Genomic DNA, 16,159 nt, shown 5'->3' with positions numbered 1-16,159 from the left:
ATAGAGGAGGCGATTATCTTTAAAACTAGCACACACATGGGGCCTGGATAGCTCAGCAAGAATTGACGCTGACAACCACACCTGGAGTCGCAAGTTCGTAACTCCAGCCAGGTCTCCTTAGCAACCAAATTGTTCCGGTTGCTAGGGAGGTAAGAATCACATGGGGTAACCTCATCGTGGTCGCTATAATGTGGTTCTCGCTCTTGGTGGGTGCGTGGGGTGTTGTGTGTGGATACCGCAGAGAGTAGCGTGAAGTGGTAACGCACTCAACAAGCCACGTGATAAGATGTGCGGATTGACTGTCTCAGACGCAGAGGCAACTGAAATTTGTCCTCCCCCACCCAGATTGAGGCAAGTCACTACACCACCACGAGGACTTAGAGTGCGTTGGTAACAGGGCATTCCAAATTGGGGAGAAAAAAAAATGCCCATACACAACATAATCAGACACATGACATTATATATTATTAGATAATCCACACGAAGCACAATATGCTATCTGGCTAAAAACATGTTAGCTTTTCTGGATCAGATGACTTCATCGGAAATTATGTAGTACGTTGTCCAGCGTCATTGAACGCTAAACCAGTCATTTAGGATTCAGATCGCTGCAACCAGAAGTGGAAGTCATCCAAATATGGGCAGAGAGGATCATTCTGCAGTTTCTTAGGCTGAGAGTCTCATTATTGATCAAAATCTATATAATTAAAACTTTGAAAAGTTTTCTTTAAAATGATACCAAACAATTTGCCCTCTTTGGGGAGTTATAAGCCTTGCATTTTGGGCATGCCACTGAAACAGGAATTCTTTAAAAACACCTTCAGAGCTTAAAAGGGTAAAGCATTGCTAATCTGTGACCAGTGCAGCTTGATAATTGTTTTGTGTACTGGTGTGACTGCCATTTTTCCATAGTTTTGCACTCTGATGTTGATGCAGAGGAGGTCTGATCTTCCAGATCCTTTAGAAAGTCAAACAGCTTCTCTGAATGAATACACTGTTTACGAAAAAGATCATACAAGGTGGTCAAAGTACAGTAACAAACACAGAAATAGATATATAATATACACAATATACAGTACTGTACACATGAATCTCATCAGGTCAATGATATGACGAGTATGCAGGTGAATTTTGAACCTTACATGTGATTGACAGACATCACTCTGCTGTTCCTTGACTGGGTTATCTTACTGGTCATGGTGAGAAGAAATCTGAGGAACATTTCTAAAGCTTTAGCTAAATGTACGGTTATGGAATCGATAGCGGTTTTAAAGAGTTTGACATTTACGCAGTGTGGGTCATATTTTACCCCAAAATAAATTCAGTCAAAAATGTATTGTGCATATAGAAATTGAAGCCTATTTTATATTGAGAGCCATGCTGGATGTATTACTTTTAAGTTTGTTTGTAATTCTCATTCTTAATGATGGTTCTCTGATTCGCATTAATGTAATGACCATTTATACAGTGAGGAAAATAAGTATTTGAACACCCTGCTATTTTGCAAGTTCTCCCACTTCGAAATCATGGAGGGGTCTGAAATTGTCATCGTAGGTGCATGTCCACTGTGAGAGACATAATCTAAAAAAAAAATCCAGAAATCACAATGTATGATTTTTTAACTATTTATTTGTATGATACAGCTGCAAATAAGTATTTGAACACCTGAGAAAATCAATGTTAATATTTGGTACAGTAGCCTTTGTTTGCAATTACAGAGGTCAAACGTTTCCTGTAGTTTTTCACCAGGTTTGCACACACTGCAGGAGGGATTTTGGCCCACTCCTCCACACAGATCTTCTCTAGATCAGTCAGGTTTCTGGGCTGTTGCTGAGAAACACGGAGTTTGAGCTCCCTCCAAAGATTCTCTATTGGGTTTAGGTCTGGAGGCTGGCTAGGCCACGCCAGAACCTTGATATGCTTCTTACAGAGCCACTCCTTGGTTATCCTGGCTGTGTGCTTCGGGTCATTGTCATGTTGGAAGAACCAGCCTCGACCCATCTTCAATGCTCTAACTGAGGGAAGGAGGTTGTTCCCCAAAATCTCGCAATACATGGCCCCGGTCATCCTCTCCTTAATACAGTGCAGTCGCCCTGTCCCATGTGCAGAAAAACACCCACAAAGCATGATGCTACCACCCCCATGCTTCACAGTAGGGATGGTGTTCTTGGGATGGTACTCATCATTCTTCTTCCTCCAAACACGGTTAGTGGAATTATGACCAAAAAGTTCTATTTTGGTCTCATCTGACCACATGACTTTCTCCCATGACTCCTCTGGATCATCCAAATGGTCATTGGCAAACTTAAGACGGGCCTTGACATGTGCTGGTTTAAGCAGGGGAACCTTCCGTGCCATGCATGATTTCAAACCATGACGTCTTAGTGTATTACCAACAGTAACCTTGGAAACGGTGGTCCCAGCTCTTTTCAGGTCATTGACCAGCTCCTCCTGTGTAGTTCTGGGCTGATTTCTCACCTTTCTTAGGATCATTGAGACCCCACGAGGTGAGATCTTGCATGGGGCCCCAGTCCGAGGGAGACTGACAGTCATGTTTAGCTTCTTCCATTTTCTAATGATTGCTCCAACAGTGGACCTTTTTTCACCAAGCTGCTTGGCAGTTTCCCCGTAGCCCTTTCCAGCCTTGTGGAGGTGTACAATTTTGTCTCTAGTGTCTTTGGACAGCTCTTTGGTCTTGGTCATGTTAGTAGTTGGATTCTTACTGATTGTATTGGGTGGACAGGTGTCTTTATGCAGCTAACGACCTCAAACAGGTGCATCTAATTTAGGATAATAAATGGAGTGGAGGTGGACATTTTAAAGGCAGACTAACAGGTCTTTGAGGGTCAGAATTCTAGCTGATAGACAGGTGTTCAAATACTTATTTGCAGCTGTATCATACAAATAAATAGTTAAAAAATCATACATTGTGATTTCTGGATTTTTTTTTAGATTATGTCTCTCACAGTGGACATGCACCTACGATGACAATTTCAGACCCCTCCATGATTTCCAAGTGGGAGAACTTGCAAAATAGCACGGTGTTCAAATACTTATTTTCCTCACTGTATATTAGCATGTAGTTAATGCAACAAATACTATCATGTTTTATAAATTGTTTTACAACTTTAATAATAACATTTACACCTCAAATAATAGGCTATCACTTATTTTTCACATTTCAGTAATAATCAGGGGAACATTTGCTGAATTGCAAAGAAAAGTATAGGGTCACAACACCACAACTCTTAATGGTTTAACATAAGCCTCAATTTTCTTTGTTCAAAAACTTAATCTCTTATTTTTCTTTTGATTTTGGGATTGGGATTGAATATGACCTGGACAAGTCTTTTAAGATTCACCTAAAGGGCTTCCTGAGTCCTAACTACATTGCCATGCCAGTATTTAAAATGCAAGTGTATGCCCCCAAACGCCCCCTGTCACGTGCAGCGTGGGATTTGTAAATGTTCCCCTATATTTATCCATCTTTCATGTAATTGAGGTGAAATTATCGCTTGTAAAGGTGAAGAAGAACAATATATGAATATTTAAATAGTGATTCATTGTAAGTTCAGAGAGAACTTAAAATTGCCTAAATGTTAAATCAAAATATTAAGGGGCATTGTAGTCTACTCAAATGGTCACATGAACCATTCTACAGTGGGCCCAAAATGTATTTGGAAAGTTTAGCCACATTTTGAAGTGTATAAATGTCAAGGAAGAAGATACAATTCAATTAGGTATAAGCATACTGTTCAAAGTTAAGAAAGACACTTTCTGCTTGTCAAACTTCTTGGAATGTGTCCATAGTCCATGTGATGAACTTGTAGTTATTCAGCTAGGACATGTGTGAACATGAAGGGAACTGTCTCTTAAAAGTATATTTGGTTCAGTTGGTTGAAAGTAATTACAAAAAATGGCTCAGAAAAGTGATGATGTTTCAGAAAAAAGGTCTAGCCTTATTTGTTTGCAGATACCACTTAAAGGGATAGTTCACACAAAAATGAGAATTCTCCCATAATTTACTCACCCGCATGCCATACCAGATCTGTTAGACTCTCTTTCTTCTGCAGATCACAAACTAAGATTTTTAGAAGACTATTTGAGCTCTTTAGGTCATACAATGCAAGTGAATGGTGACTAAACATTTCAAGCTTAAACCCCTCCAGATAAATCAGCATAAAAGTAATCCATATGACTCCAGAGGTTTAATATGTCTTCAAAAGCAATATAAGTGTGGGTGAGAAACAGATCAATGTTTAACCATTTAAATCTCCACTTTCAGATTCTGAGAGTGAAAGTGGGGATATTAAAAAAGTTGTATGGATTACTTCATGTTGTGTTTATGTGATTTTTTTCCATCTTGAATGGTCTAGTCACCATTCACTTGCATTGTATGGACCTACAGGGCTGAGATATTCTTCTAAAAACCTCTGTTTATGTTCTACAGAAGAAAGTCAGTCATACATATCCGGGATGGCATGAAAGTGAGTAAATTAGATCATTTTCATTTTTGGGTGAACTTTCCCATTAATGTTTTGTTATATAATGGCATAAATAAATACATTCTTACATTTTAAGTGTGACATAAGTGTCCACATATTTTGGGAACTCTGTACGAAATATCTCATGGTAATGACAGTTTAAGGCGATTTAAAACCATGTGACGAGGAGGAGGGCGTGGCCGGGCCATGAGGATGCACACCTGGCGCTGAGTTGCCTAATCAGCAGAGAGGGATAAAGGAAGAGCCAAGGATGCCAGAGAGAGACGCATGTGGCTGCTGAGTGTGTTTTATACCATTAAAAGTTTGTTGACTGCTCAGCCAGTTCCCGCCGCCTCCTTTCCCTTAAGCAGAGACTTCACGCATTACTAACCACCAGATTGTAGAATAACCACAGCAGTGTTTCATTCAGAAGTGGTCATCACTATGCCCTCTTCCCTTCTAAATATTTCCTGTGAGAGCTTTGGAAGGCTGAAAGGAAGGCTCAAAAATAACGTTTATTAGGAACTCACCTTTTCAGTTATTATTATTTTTATTGGAAATTCAGTTTTGAAGCGATACTGCATGCCATCATGACTGTTCTCCCTTCGGAAGCCGATTTATCCCGTTTGGAACTCCGGGATTGTGTTTTTGGCAGGGATTTCAGTTCTGCGACTGTATTATGCGTTTTCAGTACACGCCACCGGAGGGCAGTCAAATAACATTATACATTCTTAATGTGTTTTTTTTTTTATTATTCCAAAAACTTAAAAGCTGTGGAAAGACCTCTTAAGATGGAGAGTATTTGTAGGCTGTTTCGTCATATGCTGCAAGACTGTTTTCTCATTGTTGTAAACAGTTAAATATGAATTCTTCTCTGGGTTAGCGTATTTTTACAATTCACATGACTACACCAGTCATGCCCTATGACATCAACCACTCACATGGAGTAAACCACTGTAGTCCTTTGATTGCCCAACAGCTTTCAGGTTCTTCTAACAACACCACATACATGACTTTGTTATATGTAGAATTGTGTTGATGTATTAATATCCTCTCTGCATCATGTTCCACTGACTCATCGGCTATGGCCTAATGTCCTCCAAACATCACAGAAGCACAATACAATATTAAGTATATCCTGAAATCATTCTGCCCTCTCATATTTTCAAAAAACATTTTAACATAGACCTATAATTCAAATTTGTGGGTATTCAGTATGTCAAATATGATTCATATAGACTGAAAAAGGCTGATGACATAATTTCAAGATATAGATTAAAGGGGGAAAAAATGATAAAACTAATCGTCATTTTGGTAACTATATTGCGAAAGTGTGCATTTTAACATTACATTTAAAGATTAAAGAAAATAAAAGACCTTTTAATTTAGCATTTAAAAAAAATTCAATCCCCACAGTCACCATCATTGTGTCCTTGAGCAAGGCACTTAACTCCAGGTTGTTCCGGGGGGGATTGTCCCTGTAATAAGTGCACTGTAAGTCGCTTTGGATAAAAGCGTCTGCCAAATGCATAAATGTAAATGTAAATGTAGTTCACCCAAAATTAAAATGCTCTCATCATTCACTCACCCTCATGACATCCCAGATGTGTATGATTTTCTGTCTTCTGCAGAAGACAAAAAAAGATTTTTAGAAGAATCGATCAGCTCTGTAGGTCCATACAATGCAAGTAAACTGTGGGCAGAACATTTAAGGTCCAAAAAGTGCATAAAGGCAGCATTAAATTAATTAATTCAACTCCAGTGGTTTAATCGATTTCTTCAGAAGTGATATGATGGTGTAGGTGAGAAACAGATCAATATTTAAGTCATTTTTACCATGAATATTCACTATTACTTTCACATTCTTCTTCTTTTGTTTTTGGCTATTCACATTATTTGTACATGTGGCCACAGGGCAGGGAGGATAATTTATAGTAAAAAAGGACATACATATTTATCTGTTTCTCACCTACACTTATCATATAATGTCTGAAGATATGGATTTAACCACTGGAATCTTATGTATTACTTTTATGCTGTACTTATGTGCTTTATGGAGCTTCAAAGTTCTGGTCACCATTCACTTGCATTTATGGACCAACAGGGCTGAGATATTTTTCTAAATGTCTTAATTTGTGTTCTGCGGAAGAAAGAAAGTCCTACTCATCTGGGATGGCATGGGGGTGAGTAAATGATGTCTGTCCGCTGCGTTCTGTAGTCCTGTGTGCTGGCGGAGGCGGATGAATACCACATGTGTGAGTGAGCGAGAGGGAGCCATAATGACTGTTACAACTGCCGGTCTAAATCAATTTCTCGGAGCACAGAGAGATCAACGTTCGATAGAGGACGAACGCAGGGAATTTAAAGCCCACGTGCTTTAACACGCAATAATGTTTATTTAATCATTATATTTTAGTAATGTGTCAACACCGTAGCCCGCAGTAGGAGGAAGTTTGTTTGTTGTCCGTGGACATTTCTCGCACTTTTTGCGGGACTATGGCGGTGGAGCTGGTGGGGAAGCGCTGTCTGTGCGTGAGCGGCGGAGAGTCTCTGGAGCTCGCGGGAATCTCGCGCTGGAGCTGGAGAGCCGGAGTCATCCGTGCGACCACCGACCCGCCTGCGCTAACGGTAACAACTGACCTCACGACATAATACATAGCAAAACTCTTTTAAACGTACGAATATTTTAGGCTTTCCCAGCTGTCATAAATTCTGTTAATATTCTTTCACTTTTTTGGAGAGGAGAAAGTTTTCATAACTGGTGACATGAAGGCGAAAGTGATACTTTTGAATGCTGGTACGTTTGTTTGTTTGTGTCAGATGTTTGGTCAATAAACATTCAGGCGACTATTACCATGAGCCGAAGGCTGGGCGTGTTACTATGATAGATAGATACTAGGACAGAACCGTGAGTGTGTGAGTATATGTGTGTGTGTGAGAGAGAGTATGTGTGTGTACGTATGTGTGTGCGCGCGCGCGTGTGTGAGTATGTGTGTGTGCGCGCCCGTGTGTGAGTATGTGTGTGTGCGCGCGTGAGTATGTGGGTGTGTGTGAGAGAGAGAGTATGTGTGCGTACGTATGTGTGCGCGCGCGTGTGCGCGTGCGTGTGTGTGTGTGCGTACGTATGTGTGTGTGTGTGTGTGTGTGTGTGTGTGTGTGTGTGTGTGTGTGTGCGCTCGCGCGTGTGTGAGTATGTGTGTGAATGTGTGCGTGCGTGAATGTATGTGTGTGTGCATGAGTATGTGTCCGCGTGTGTGAATGTGTGCGTGTATATATGTGTGTGTGTGTGTGTGTGTGCGCGCGTGAGGATGCGTGTGTGAGTATGTGTCCGCGTGTGTGAATGTGTGCGTGTATATATGTGTGTGTGTGTGTGTGTGTGTGTGTGTGTGTGTGTGTGCGCGCGTGAGGATGCGTGTGTGAGTATGTGTCCGCGTGTGTGAATGTGTGCGTGTACGTGTGTGAGTATGTGTGAATGTGTGCGTGTGTGAATATGTATGTTTGCGTGCGTGAATGTATGTGTGTGTGCATGAGTATGTGTCCGCGTGTGTGAATGTGTGCGTGTATATATGTGTGTGTGTGCGCACGTGAGGATGCGTGTGTGAGTATGTGTCCGCGTGTGTGAATGTGTGTGCTTGTGTAAGGATGCGTATGTGAGTGTGTGTATGTATGTGTGCGTGGTGAGTGTGTGTGTGTTTTTTATTTTTATTTTTATCATTTATGGTTAACAATACAATAAGGGTCCATTCATTAACATTAGTCAATGCTTTAGGTATCATGAACTTATAAAATGAACACTATATATTTTTAACAGCATTTATAAATATTGGTTAATTCTAGTTAATAAAAAATACAGTTGTTCATTGGTAGTTATTATTTGCCCATAGTGCATTAGCTAATGGTAACATGTACAACTTTTGATTTAAAAAATGTATTAGGCTACTAGCCTATATGTTAAAATTGAAATTAACCAAGTAATAAATTATGTAAAAGTATTGTTCATTGTTAGTTAATGTTAACAAACATTGTTAACAAATAGAGCCTTATTGTAAAATGTTACCCATTTATCTTGATATATTATCATTTACTGAAAAAATGGGAAATCAAGGTCAGACACAAATGAACAAGTTCTAACATTTACACTGAAAAAAAAAATCACTTGTGAGATTTACTTAATTTTTATTTTGCTCTGTTTTTCAAAGTAAATCTTAGTGGTATGAAACGTAAAATCTACCTAACTTTGACACAACATTGATTAAAGATTGAGTAAATGTAACCACCATTTTAGTATATTCAGTAACTTTTACTTACAAATATGATATACATGGTACTTAAACTTGTAAGTACCATGTATTAGAAACATGTTATTAGAACATGTCACAGTTTAAAGTTTTCTTTCAAATATGTTTTTGAGATGGAATTGTTTTATATTAACATACAAATGGAAAGTGATTCACAAATAGAATGTTGGATCACAAATAAATAGAATGAGATCCACAAATAAATGTAAGAAGTTTCACAAATAAAAATAATGAGATTTATAAATATATGTTAGGAGTTTCACAAAAATAAAGCAAATTCACAAATAAATAAAACACGATTTTCAAATAAAAAAATTATTAACAAATATATTTTTTAACTCACAAACACAACTCTGTCCAGCATTCATTTGTGAATCGCGTACATTTATTTGTGGATCGCTACATGCATTTGTCGATATTGAAACAAATCTAGCATCAAGATGTGCACACAAATCTATAAATAGGTGGACTCCCCCCATCGTCTATTTAAGCCAATCAGATAATGGCCACATTGCTCGGACCAATTGTAGCACATTCTATCTACAACCAATCACGCTTCGTTTTACTATCAAGGTGGGACTAGTGTCACAGAGCTCTCATGAGCATGGAATCAAGCACATATAGGAATGCCCAATTCCCAGTGTGTACACAACCACCCTACAATGTTAAAAGTCCACCCACTCCTCCTTTCTTCTATTTCTATAAATCAAAAACAGTGTCAAAATGAACGGTTTTCATTTCTGCTCTAAAGTGATGTCACATTAGAGCAGGCCTCGCCCACAATTGGTGACGGACTCCACCCTTCTCCCCTGAGTGATCTACACACAGTCTGCCATTTTTTTCCGCATTGGAGCAGATACAGTGAGAAGAATAATGTCTCAGCTTCATAAGCATCATAAGTGTTCTGTTGTTGGCTGTAAAAGTGAACATAAGAATCTCCATGCACTCCCGGCATCAGAGCCACTGAAGACGCAGCGGACAAGTTTTGGATTTTGAAGGAAATGTGCCCCAAAACATACCAAAATTTGTGTATGTTTTTGCAAATCATTTTACACTGGACTGTTTGTGAATGAGTGTCAATATAAAGCAGGATTTAAAAAAAAAAATTGATTCTCAAGCGTGGATCAATACCAACTGTTCATGTTCCAGCTTTACTTCCTAAAGATGTAAGTATCACACTTTATATTATGTGAATGTTTGCAAATCGCCTTTCCGAATGTGCTTGTTAGCTGATTCCACGGCTAATGCAGATAAAGTTACCATTGTCTCTAATGTTATTCACAGAGACCAGATATACATACACACTCACGTATACATAAATATATATATACATATACGTTGTGTGTGTGTGTGTGTGTGTGTGTGTGTGTGTGTGTGTGTGTATATATATATATATATATATGGCTGAACTCAGGGCTGGACTGGTAATCTGGCATACCGGGCATTTTCCCGGTGGGTTGACGCATTTTGGGGCCGATCGGGGGCGGACTGGCCATTGGGAGAACCGAGCGGGCCGGTGGGTCTGGTGCGAAATGTGCAGAATGGGCTGTGATAAGCTAAATTGAGCCGCCGTATTATGCAGAACGGACCACAAAATGGCACTGTGATATGCAGAAAAGGACAGCGAATTTTGCTATATGCACTTCACATAATAATGTTTTTCAGTGTACTTACATTTTAAAATACTGTGCAATACTAATGAACAACTATGTTCAACTATGTAATTAGTATGTATTTATCTAAAATAACACATGGTTGTTTTTGCTATAGTAATCAATTATAAAAGCAGGTAATGGCTTCATATTTAGGACTCCAACGGTCATGTTAAACCTGGAAATATCAGAGAATTGTTCAGGCCTGAAAGTCATGGAAATATATAAGTGAATGTATTTTTGTTTAGTTATGCTCAGCTCAAATATATATATAGTTGGTTAAAAATTGCCCATCATGATCTCTATATAATGTTTTTTATAAATCTTTACAAAACCCTGAAAGAAGCATTTCATTGGACAAAAGTTGTGTGAATCAGCACATACTGGATCTCCACTGTACTGCAGTAGACGTATTTGAATTTTTACAACTGTGAGGTTAATTATGGGGGTCAAAGGCACACTTTCCTCCTACACCAGCTCTCAGTGATCAGATCACCCTCTGAGGATTGTACTGAACAAATGATTAAATGACTTATGGCAGTTTGTTTCACTGCTGTTTGAATTGTAAATCAAATGTACAGGATATGTTACTTTGAAGATTGAGCATAATCAGGTTTGTTTTTAGAAATGTAGCCATGCTTTTCCCCCTGCCGTTCACTGCTCTGCTATTACATCTAAATGTTTGTTCATGATACACAATAGTTTGATGTTTGTGTGTCTGTTGTCTGACTGTGTTTTTATCATTCTCTCAGATATTACTGCATGCATTGCATACTTTGGTTAGGCTGTCATAATCTCCCAGCTGCACACGTGTGTGTGTCTGTCTAACCAGGTCTTTGTGTGTTGTGTGGATGTAGACTTTTCTGTGTGGGCATCAACATGATTTTCTCACTGTGTGGGTCTGTTTAACTCTAATTCACCCCCTCAGCGAGGTCTATTATTTTATATAAAACTGTAATCTTATTCTATAGTACTATAATCAATTTATGTATGTAGTAATCATGTAAGTGGAAGTTATTTTAGTTTAGTTGTAATAGTTCTCATATTTCTGGCATGAAGAATCTCTCCAGAATTAGGGTTTTATTTTTAAAGCAGGGCAGTGTACAGATGAGACGCTATGATTGGCTTGTTTATTAGAACAGCTGTCAGTTTCCTCTCTTGGTATGTTTATGTGTGTTTGTTTTTCGTGAGAGTGTAAGTGCATGTGTGTTTGTGGAGACTCATGTAGACATGAGACATCTAGACAATGTCCCCCTGGCAAGAGCAGCTTAGCCGTGTGACTGACAGCTTTTCCTGGGTTACAACCTCCTGCCGTGCGCACGCACGCGCACACGCACACACGCGCGCAAACGCACACACACACACACACACACACACACACACACACACACACACACACACACACACACACACACACACACACACACACACACACACACACACACACCTAATGCTTCTCATCTCTTTCACAAACCCCTTGTTGTAATCTGCCATTAGGTCTACCACAAGTACTGCCTAGCTTGCACTTCCAGTAGTTGTCTACAGTGTGTCCAGTCATGACAGCTTGAGATATGCATAACTTTGGGGCTGTAGTTCAAAAACATACATGAAAATGTCATATTAGGATAGAGGAACGATGTAAGCATTATGACCAAAACAGAACAAGTACTTTCCACTTTGATAACTTTGCACAGCACATATTATTGTAATCAGTAAAATGTATTTATTTGAATCAGTACAAACATCAATCTGATCAAATAGCCATGTGTCATATGTCATTGGAAAGTGCTCAAAGAGTTGAATACAACCAGCCTATTATTTTTACCCACATAAAAAAAAATATACCTGAGTAATAGCTAAGTACATTTCTTTGACATACATGTTACATGTGAACAGGCGTTGCTTATTTATACCTTCACGAAAAATAAACAGAACATAAAATCTCTCATACCATTACATAGAGGTGATGATCTTTAAAAAGAGCCCAAACACAACATAATCTGATGCACAGATTATTAAATAATCCACACGAAGCAAAATGTGCACACAGCACATATTGTGCCATCTTTGCTATCTGGAATAGTGTGCTATCTGGCTTTTCTTGGATCAGATGACTTCATCATAATTATGTAGTACGTTGTCCAGCATCATTGAACGCTAAACCAATCGTATTAGGATTCAGATCTCTGCAACCAGAGGTGGAAATCATCCAAATAATGGTAAAAAGGATCGTTCACGCTAATTACATAAGGCCACCAGGAGATGTGGCCAAGTACATGACACAGAGTCAATGATGACTCAAATGACACAGAATGGAACTGAATGAGATCTTGTTACTCATGCCTGCATGCTTTGGAGAGAGAGCACCCCTTTAGTCATTGTACTTGTATTTGTATGTGTAATTAGTCCTTATGTACAGTTATGTCTTATTTGGTTGGAGAACATTTTGGACACTAGAATCAATAATTGTATTTAAATTGTATTTAAATTAATGCTATAACTTTTGTTCCCCGTCTGTCGCTCACTTCGATGTTGTGTCGAAGAAGCGACACTAGGGGTCTCTCTTGAGCGCCGAATATACCTCTGATCTATGAAAAAAGGCCAATGAGAAGTCGGCAGACAGTATATGCATACCCCCCTCTTTGGGGAAATACGTCTAGTTCATTCAGAAATTTTCTTCAGAGCCGATGGTCTTTTATGCAACGAGCTGCGAGTCACACACTGTTCCTCCCACCTCTGCAGTGCGATTGCTGTTGGATCTACGGCGCATATCAGCGGCTTTCTCCTTCTCAGCACGGCAGTGCAGTTTGCCCCTGGGCGCTTCAACAGCACAGTTAAAAGAGTTATTTTCTCTAAAAGAGCAAATACACAGCTTGCGTTGAATGTCCTTTTCAGGACGCGTCTTTTTAAAGACGTCTTTCCGCCTCTGTGTAGTTTCTGGATGCGGTTGATTTCTCCACACCTCTGATGGTCATAAAAGCTGGCGCGCTGCGATCACACTCAGGCAGCGTTTTATGAATGGTTCATATTCTCAGTGCGACAACATAGCCATGGCAGCATTGCGGTCGCGGATTTGTTTTGTCATGAGAGAAATCCACTTCAGCCGCCCCCTTGAGCTCCCGGAATTGGATGATGACATCGCCGCTGCATCGGAGAGCGTTACAGCGGCGTCTGATGCTGATAACTCGCCTGGACCGCCACCGGTCTGCTCGCCCAGTCTGAGCCTGACAGTCTGAGGTCCGCGAGGCTGGACCGGAAAACCATGTCCCCCCCTCACGGTTCCTTTCTTCCCGGACGTGCATGATGAATTGAGTAAGCCGTAAAGGGCACCTTTTACTGCCCGAAACAGGCTTCCTCGCTCCTCCGCTCTCACTACCCTCAACGGTGGAGCGGTCCCAGACCGCTTCCACCCTGCATGCCATGGCCCCTCCTGCAACCAACACCAGGCCAAGGCACTTCAAAACATGCACTTGGGTAGTCCTGTTCTTGATGTGCTGCAGTAACTGTGCAGAGGCCATTTCACAAATCCCGCCCCGCCGCAAACCTGCCGCCATGGGCCATGACCCGTCTGCTCGCCGAGTGCGTCCTCCTGCGGCTTCCAAAAAAAGAAAAAAAGTGCTGCTCCGCCTCAACCAAGAGTGGGCCCAGCTATCAGCCCTAGCGTCGAGCACCATGCAGGAAGCGCACGCCCCCCCGTCTCACGGACCCCTTCGAGGACCCGGAAGGCTCACAAGCGCTCCTGAGATGGACAACCCAGAGATTGAGACGTTTGCTCCGGAGTTGGTAAACAGACCACTCCGTCCCCCTGTGGAGGGCCGGGAAGAGAACCAGCAGTTAAAGGTATTTTTTGCACGTTTTTCAATAATAGAGCAATTTCCTCTTTCTGGGTCACCTGGCCCGCAAATGCCATTCTTACGACACTCTGCCGCCACACCTCAACAGTCCTGGCACGCTGGACGCAGACCCTGAGCCCTCGGCCCTACGACTGTTGCCCGGCCGGCCGGTTCTGACGAGTCTAGAGGACGCCTCCACCGGACCTCCTCCTCAGTCACTAAGCTGGTCGCCTTTGCATGTAAAACACCTGCCCGCTCCTGTGTCAGCAGTACACGTACACGGCTCAGCGCATGGCTTGATTTAAATTGGACCCCTAGTGTCGCTTCTTCGACACAACGTCGAAGTGAGTGACAGACGAGGAACGTCTAGGTTACGTATGTAACCTCCGTTCTCCGATGGAGGGAACGAGACATTGTCTCCTCCCGGCCATGTCGCTGAGCCGAGCCACTGTTGTGGCCGGACCATTTCCGGCTCCTCAGAAAAATCCTGAATGAACTAGATGTATTTCCCCGCCTTTATACCCGTATGTCTGGGGGCAGGGTATGCATATACTGTGTGCCAACTTCTCATTGGCCTTTTTTCATAGATCAGAGGTATATTAGGCACTCGAGAGACCCCAATTGTCGCATCTTCGACACAACGTCTTGTTCCCTCCATCGGGGAACGGAGGTTACATACGTAACCTAGACGATTGCTTTGCTGTCTCAACACAAAATTGAACTCAAGTTACATGTGATATGATTGGAAACAAAACAAAAGCAAATTTTCTTATTTACAGCCTGAGATATAATGTCAAATCAGAAAAATAAGAATAAAGGACATTTTTGGCACAATGTTTAGGAGTGATTTTTTAGCCGTTTTTTAGGCTGAGAGTCTCAGAATTTATCATAATCTACTGTATGTCATTTAAAAAACTTAAAAAGATTCTTACAGTGATGCCAAACACTTGACCCTCCTTGTTTTTTGGCGAGTTATAAGCCTTTAATTTTGGTTATGCCACTAAAACAGGAAATCTTTAAAAACATCCTCAGAGCTTAAAGGGTTAAGAGATATAACCATTTAAAATTTGTTTTAACCTTTTGCAGGTCAATTTTGCAAAAAAATATATAAATGTTTTTACATGCATGAACAGTTAAAGAGTTAATAATGACTTACAATGTAGTTTTTGATGAAAGCTGTCAGGTTATGAATGATTTATAAGCTAAAATTCCACCGAATCACAATTGACATTGGCGAATGCAAAAGGTGTATGCAGATTCTGAATGCAATAGGAGAGTTAAAAAAAAAAAAAACGTTTTTTGTAGCCAAGTCTTCAAGGTATTTGGGTATGTAGAAATGTTATGACTTAAAAAATAAACCTACTCTGAGAAATATTCACTGGAGTAAAATATGTGACAACTAGTCCCGGTCTCCTGTTATATTAAATAGATAGTTCCGGTCCTGGTTGATAAGTACAGCATTATCGTAACAGCTATGGCACGAAACACCTGTTCACCAACCTAATGTGAAAATCACTACATAACATGCATAGAATAACGCTCAGTTTTGTTTTCATTAGGGACTATATCCCACTGGCAGAAAGATGGCACTTCAAAATAAATTATGTTTTAAGGAGACTTTGTGTGCTAATATAATGTAGTAAGCAGCTTATAAATAAGGCACTCAACGAGGCTTTGTTATATAGTGAATTGTGTGTAGATATTTTGATGCATTGCCTTTATATAACAGCATGTTTAAACCATAATATAGCATGGACCCTTTTGTACCCTATTGCTTAATTATAATAAATAACATAGAATCTATATATCAATTTGAGCCAAAGAAAAAGTAAATAGCATGCTTTTAAATATTAAAGGAAATTGTATCTGTGCAGAGAGTGTTTCTGTTTGGA

The 16,159-nt window shown here is 40.3% G+C and overlaps 1 protein-coding gene across 3 annotated transcripts in view; it reads left to right on the top strand.

Moving 5' to 3' along the window:
• Window positions 1-6,753: 6,753 nt before the first annotated feature.
• The window catches only part of LOC127656810 (probable JmjC domain-containing histone demethylation protein 2C), a 93,639-nt gene continuing 84,233 nt past the window's right edge, over window positions 6,754-16,159 (top strand). For all 3 annotated transcript variants that reach the window (XM_052145285.1, XM_052145283.1, XM_052145286.1), the window contains exon 1: window positions 6,754-7,112. In XM_052145285.1, the coding sequence (XP_052001245.1) occupies window positions 6,981-7,112 (132 nt within the window). In that variant the 5' untranslated portion in view covers window positions 6,754-6,980. The remainder of the gene's footprint in view (window positions 7,113-16,159) is intronic.

Source organism: Xyrauchen texanus, chromosome 16 (assembly GCF_025860055.1).
Source record: "Xyrauchen texanus isolate HMW12.3.18 chromosome 16, RBS_HiC_50CHRs, whole genome shotgun sequence".
Classification (NCBI taxonomy): domain Eukaryota; kingdom Metazoa; phylum Chordata; class Actinopteri; order Cypriniformes; family Catostomidae; genus Xyrauchen; species Xyrauchen texanus.
The sequence above is the reverse complement of the archived record's forward strand: the minus strand, read 5'-3'. Positions and strand labels throughout refer to the sequence as shown.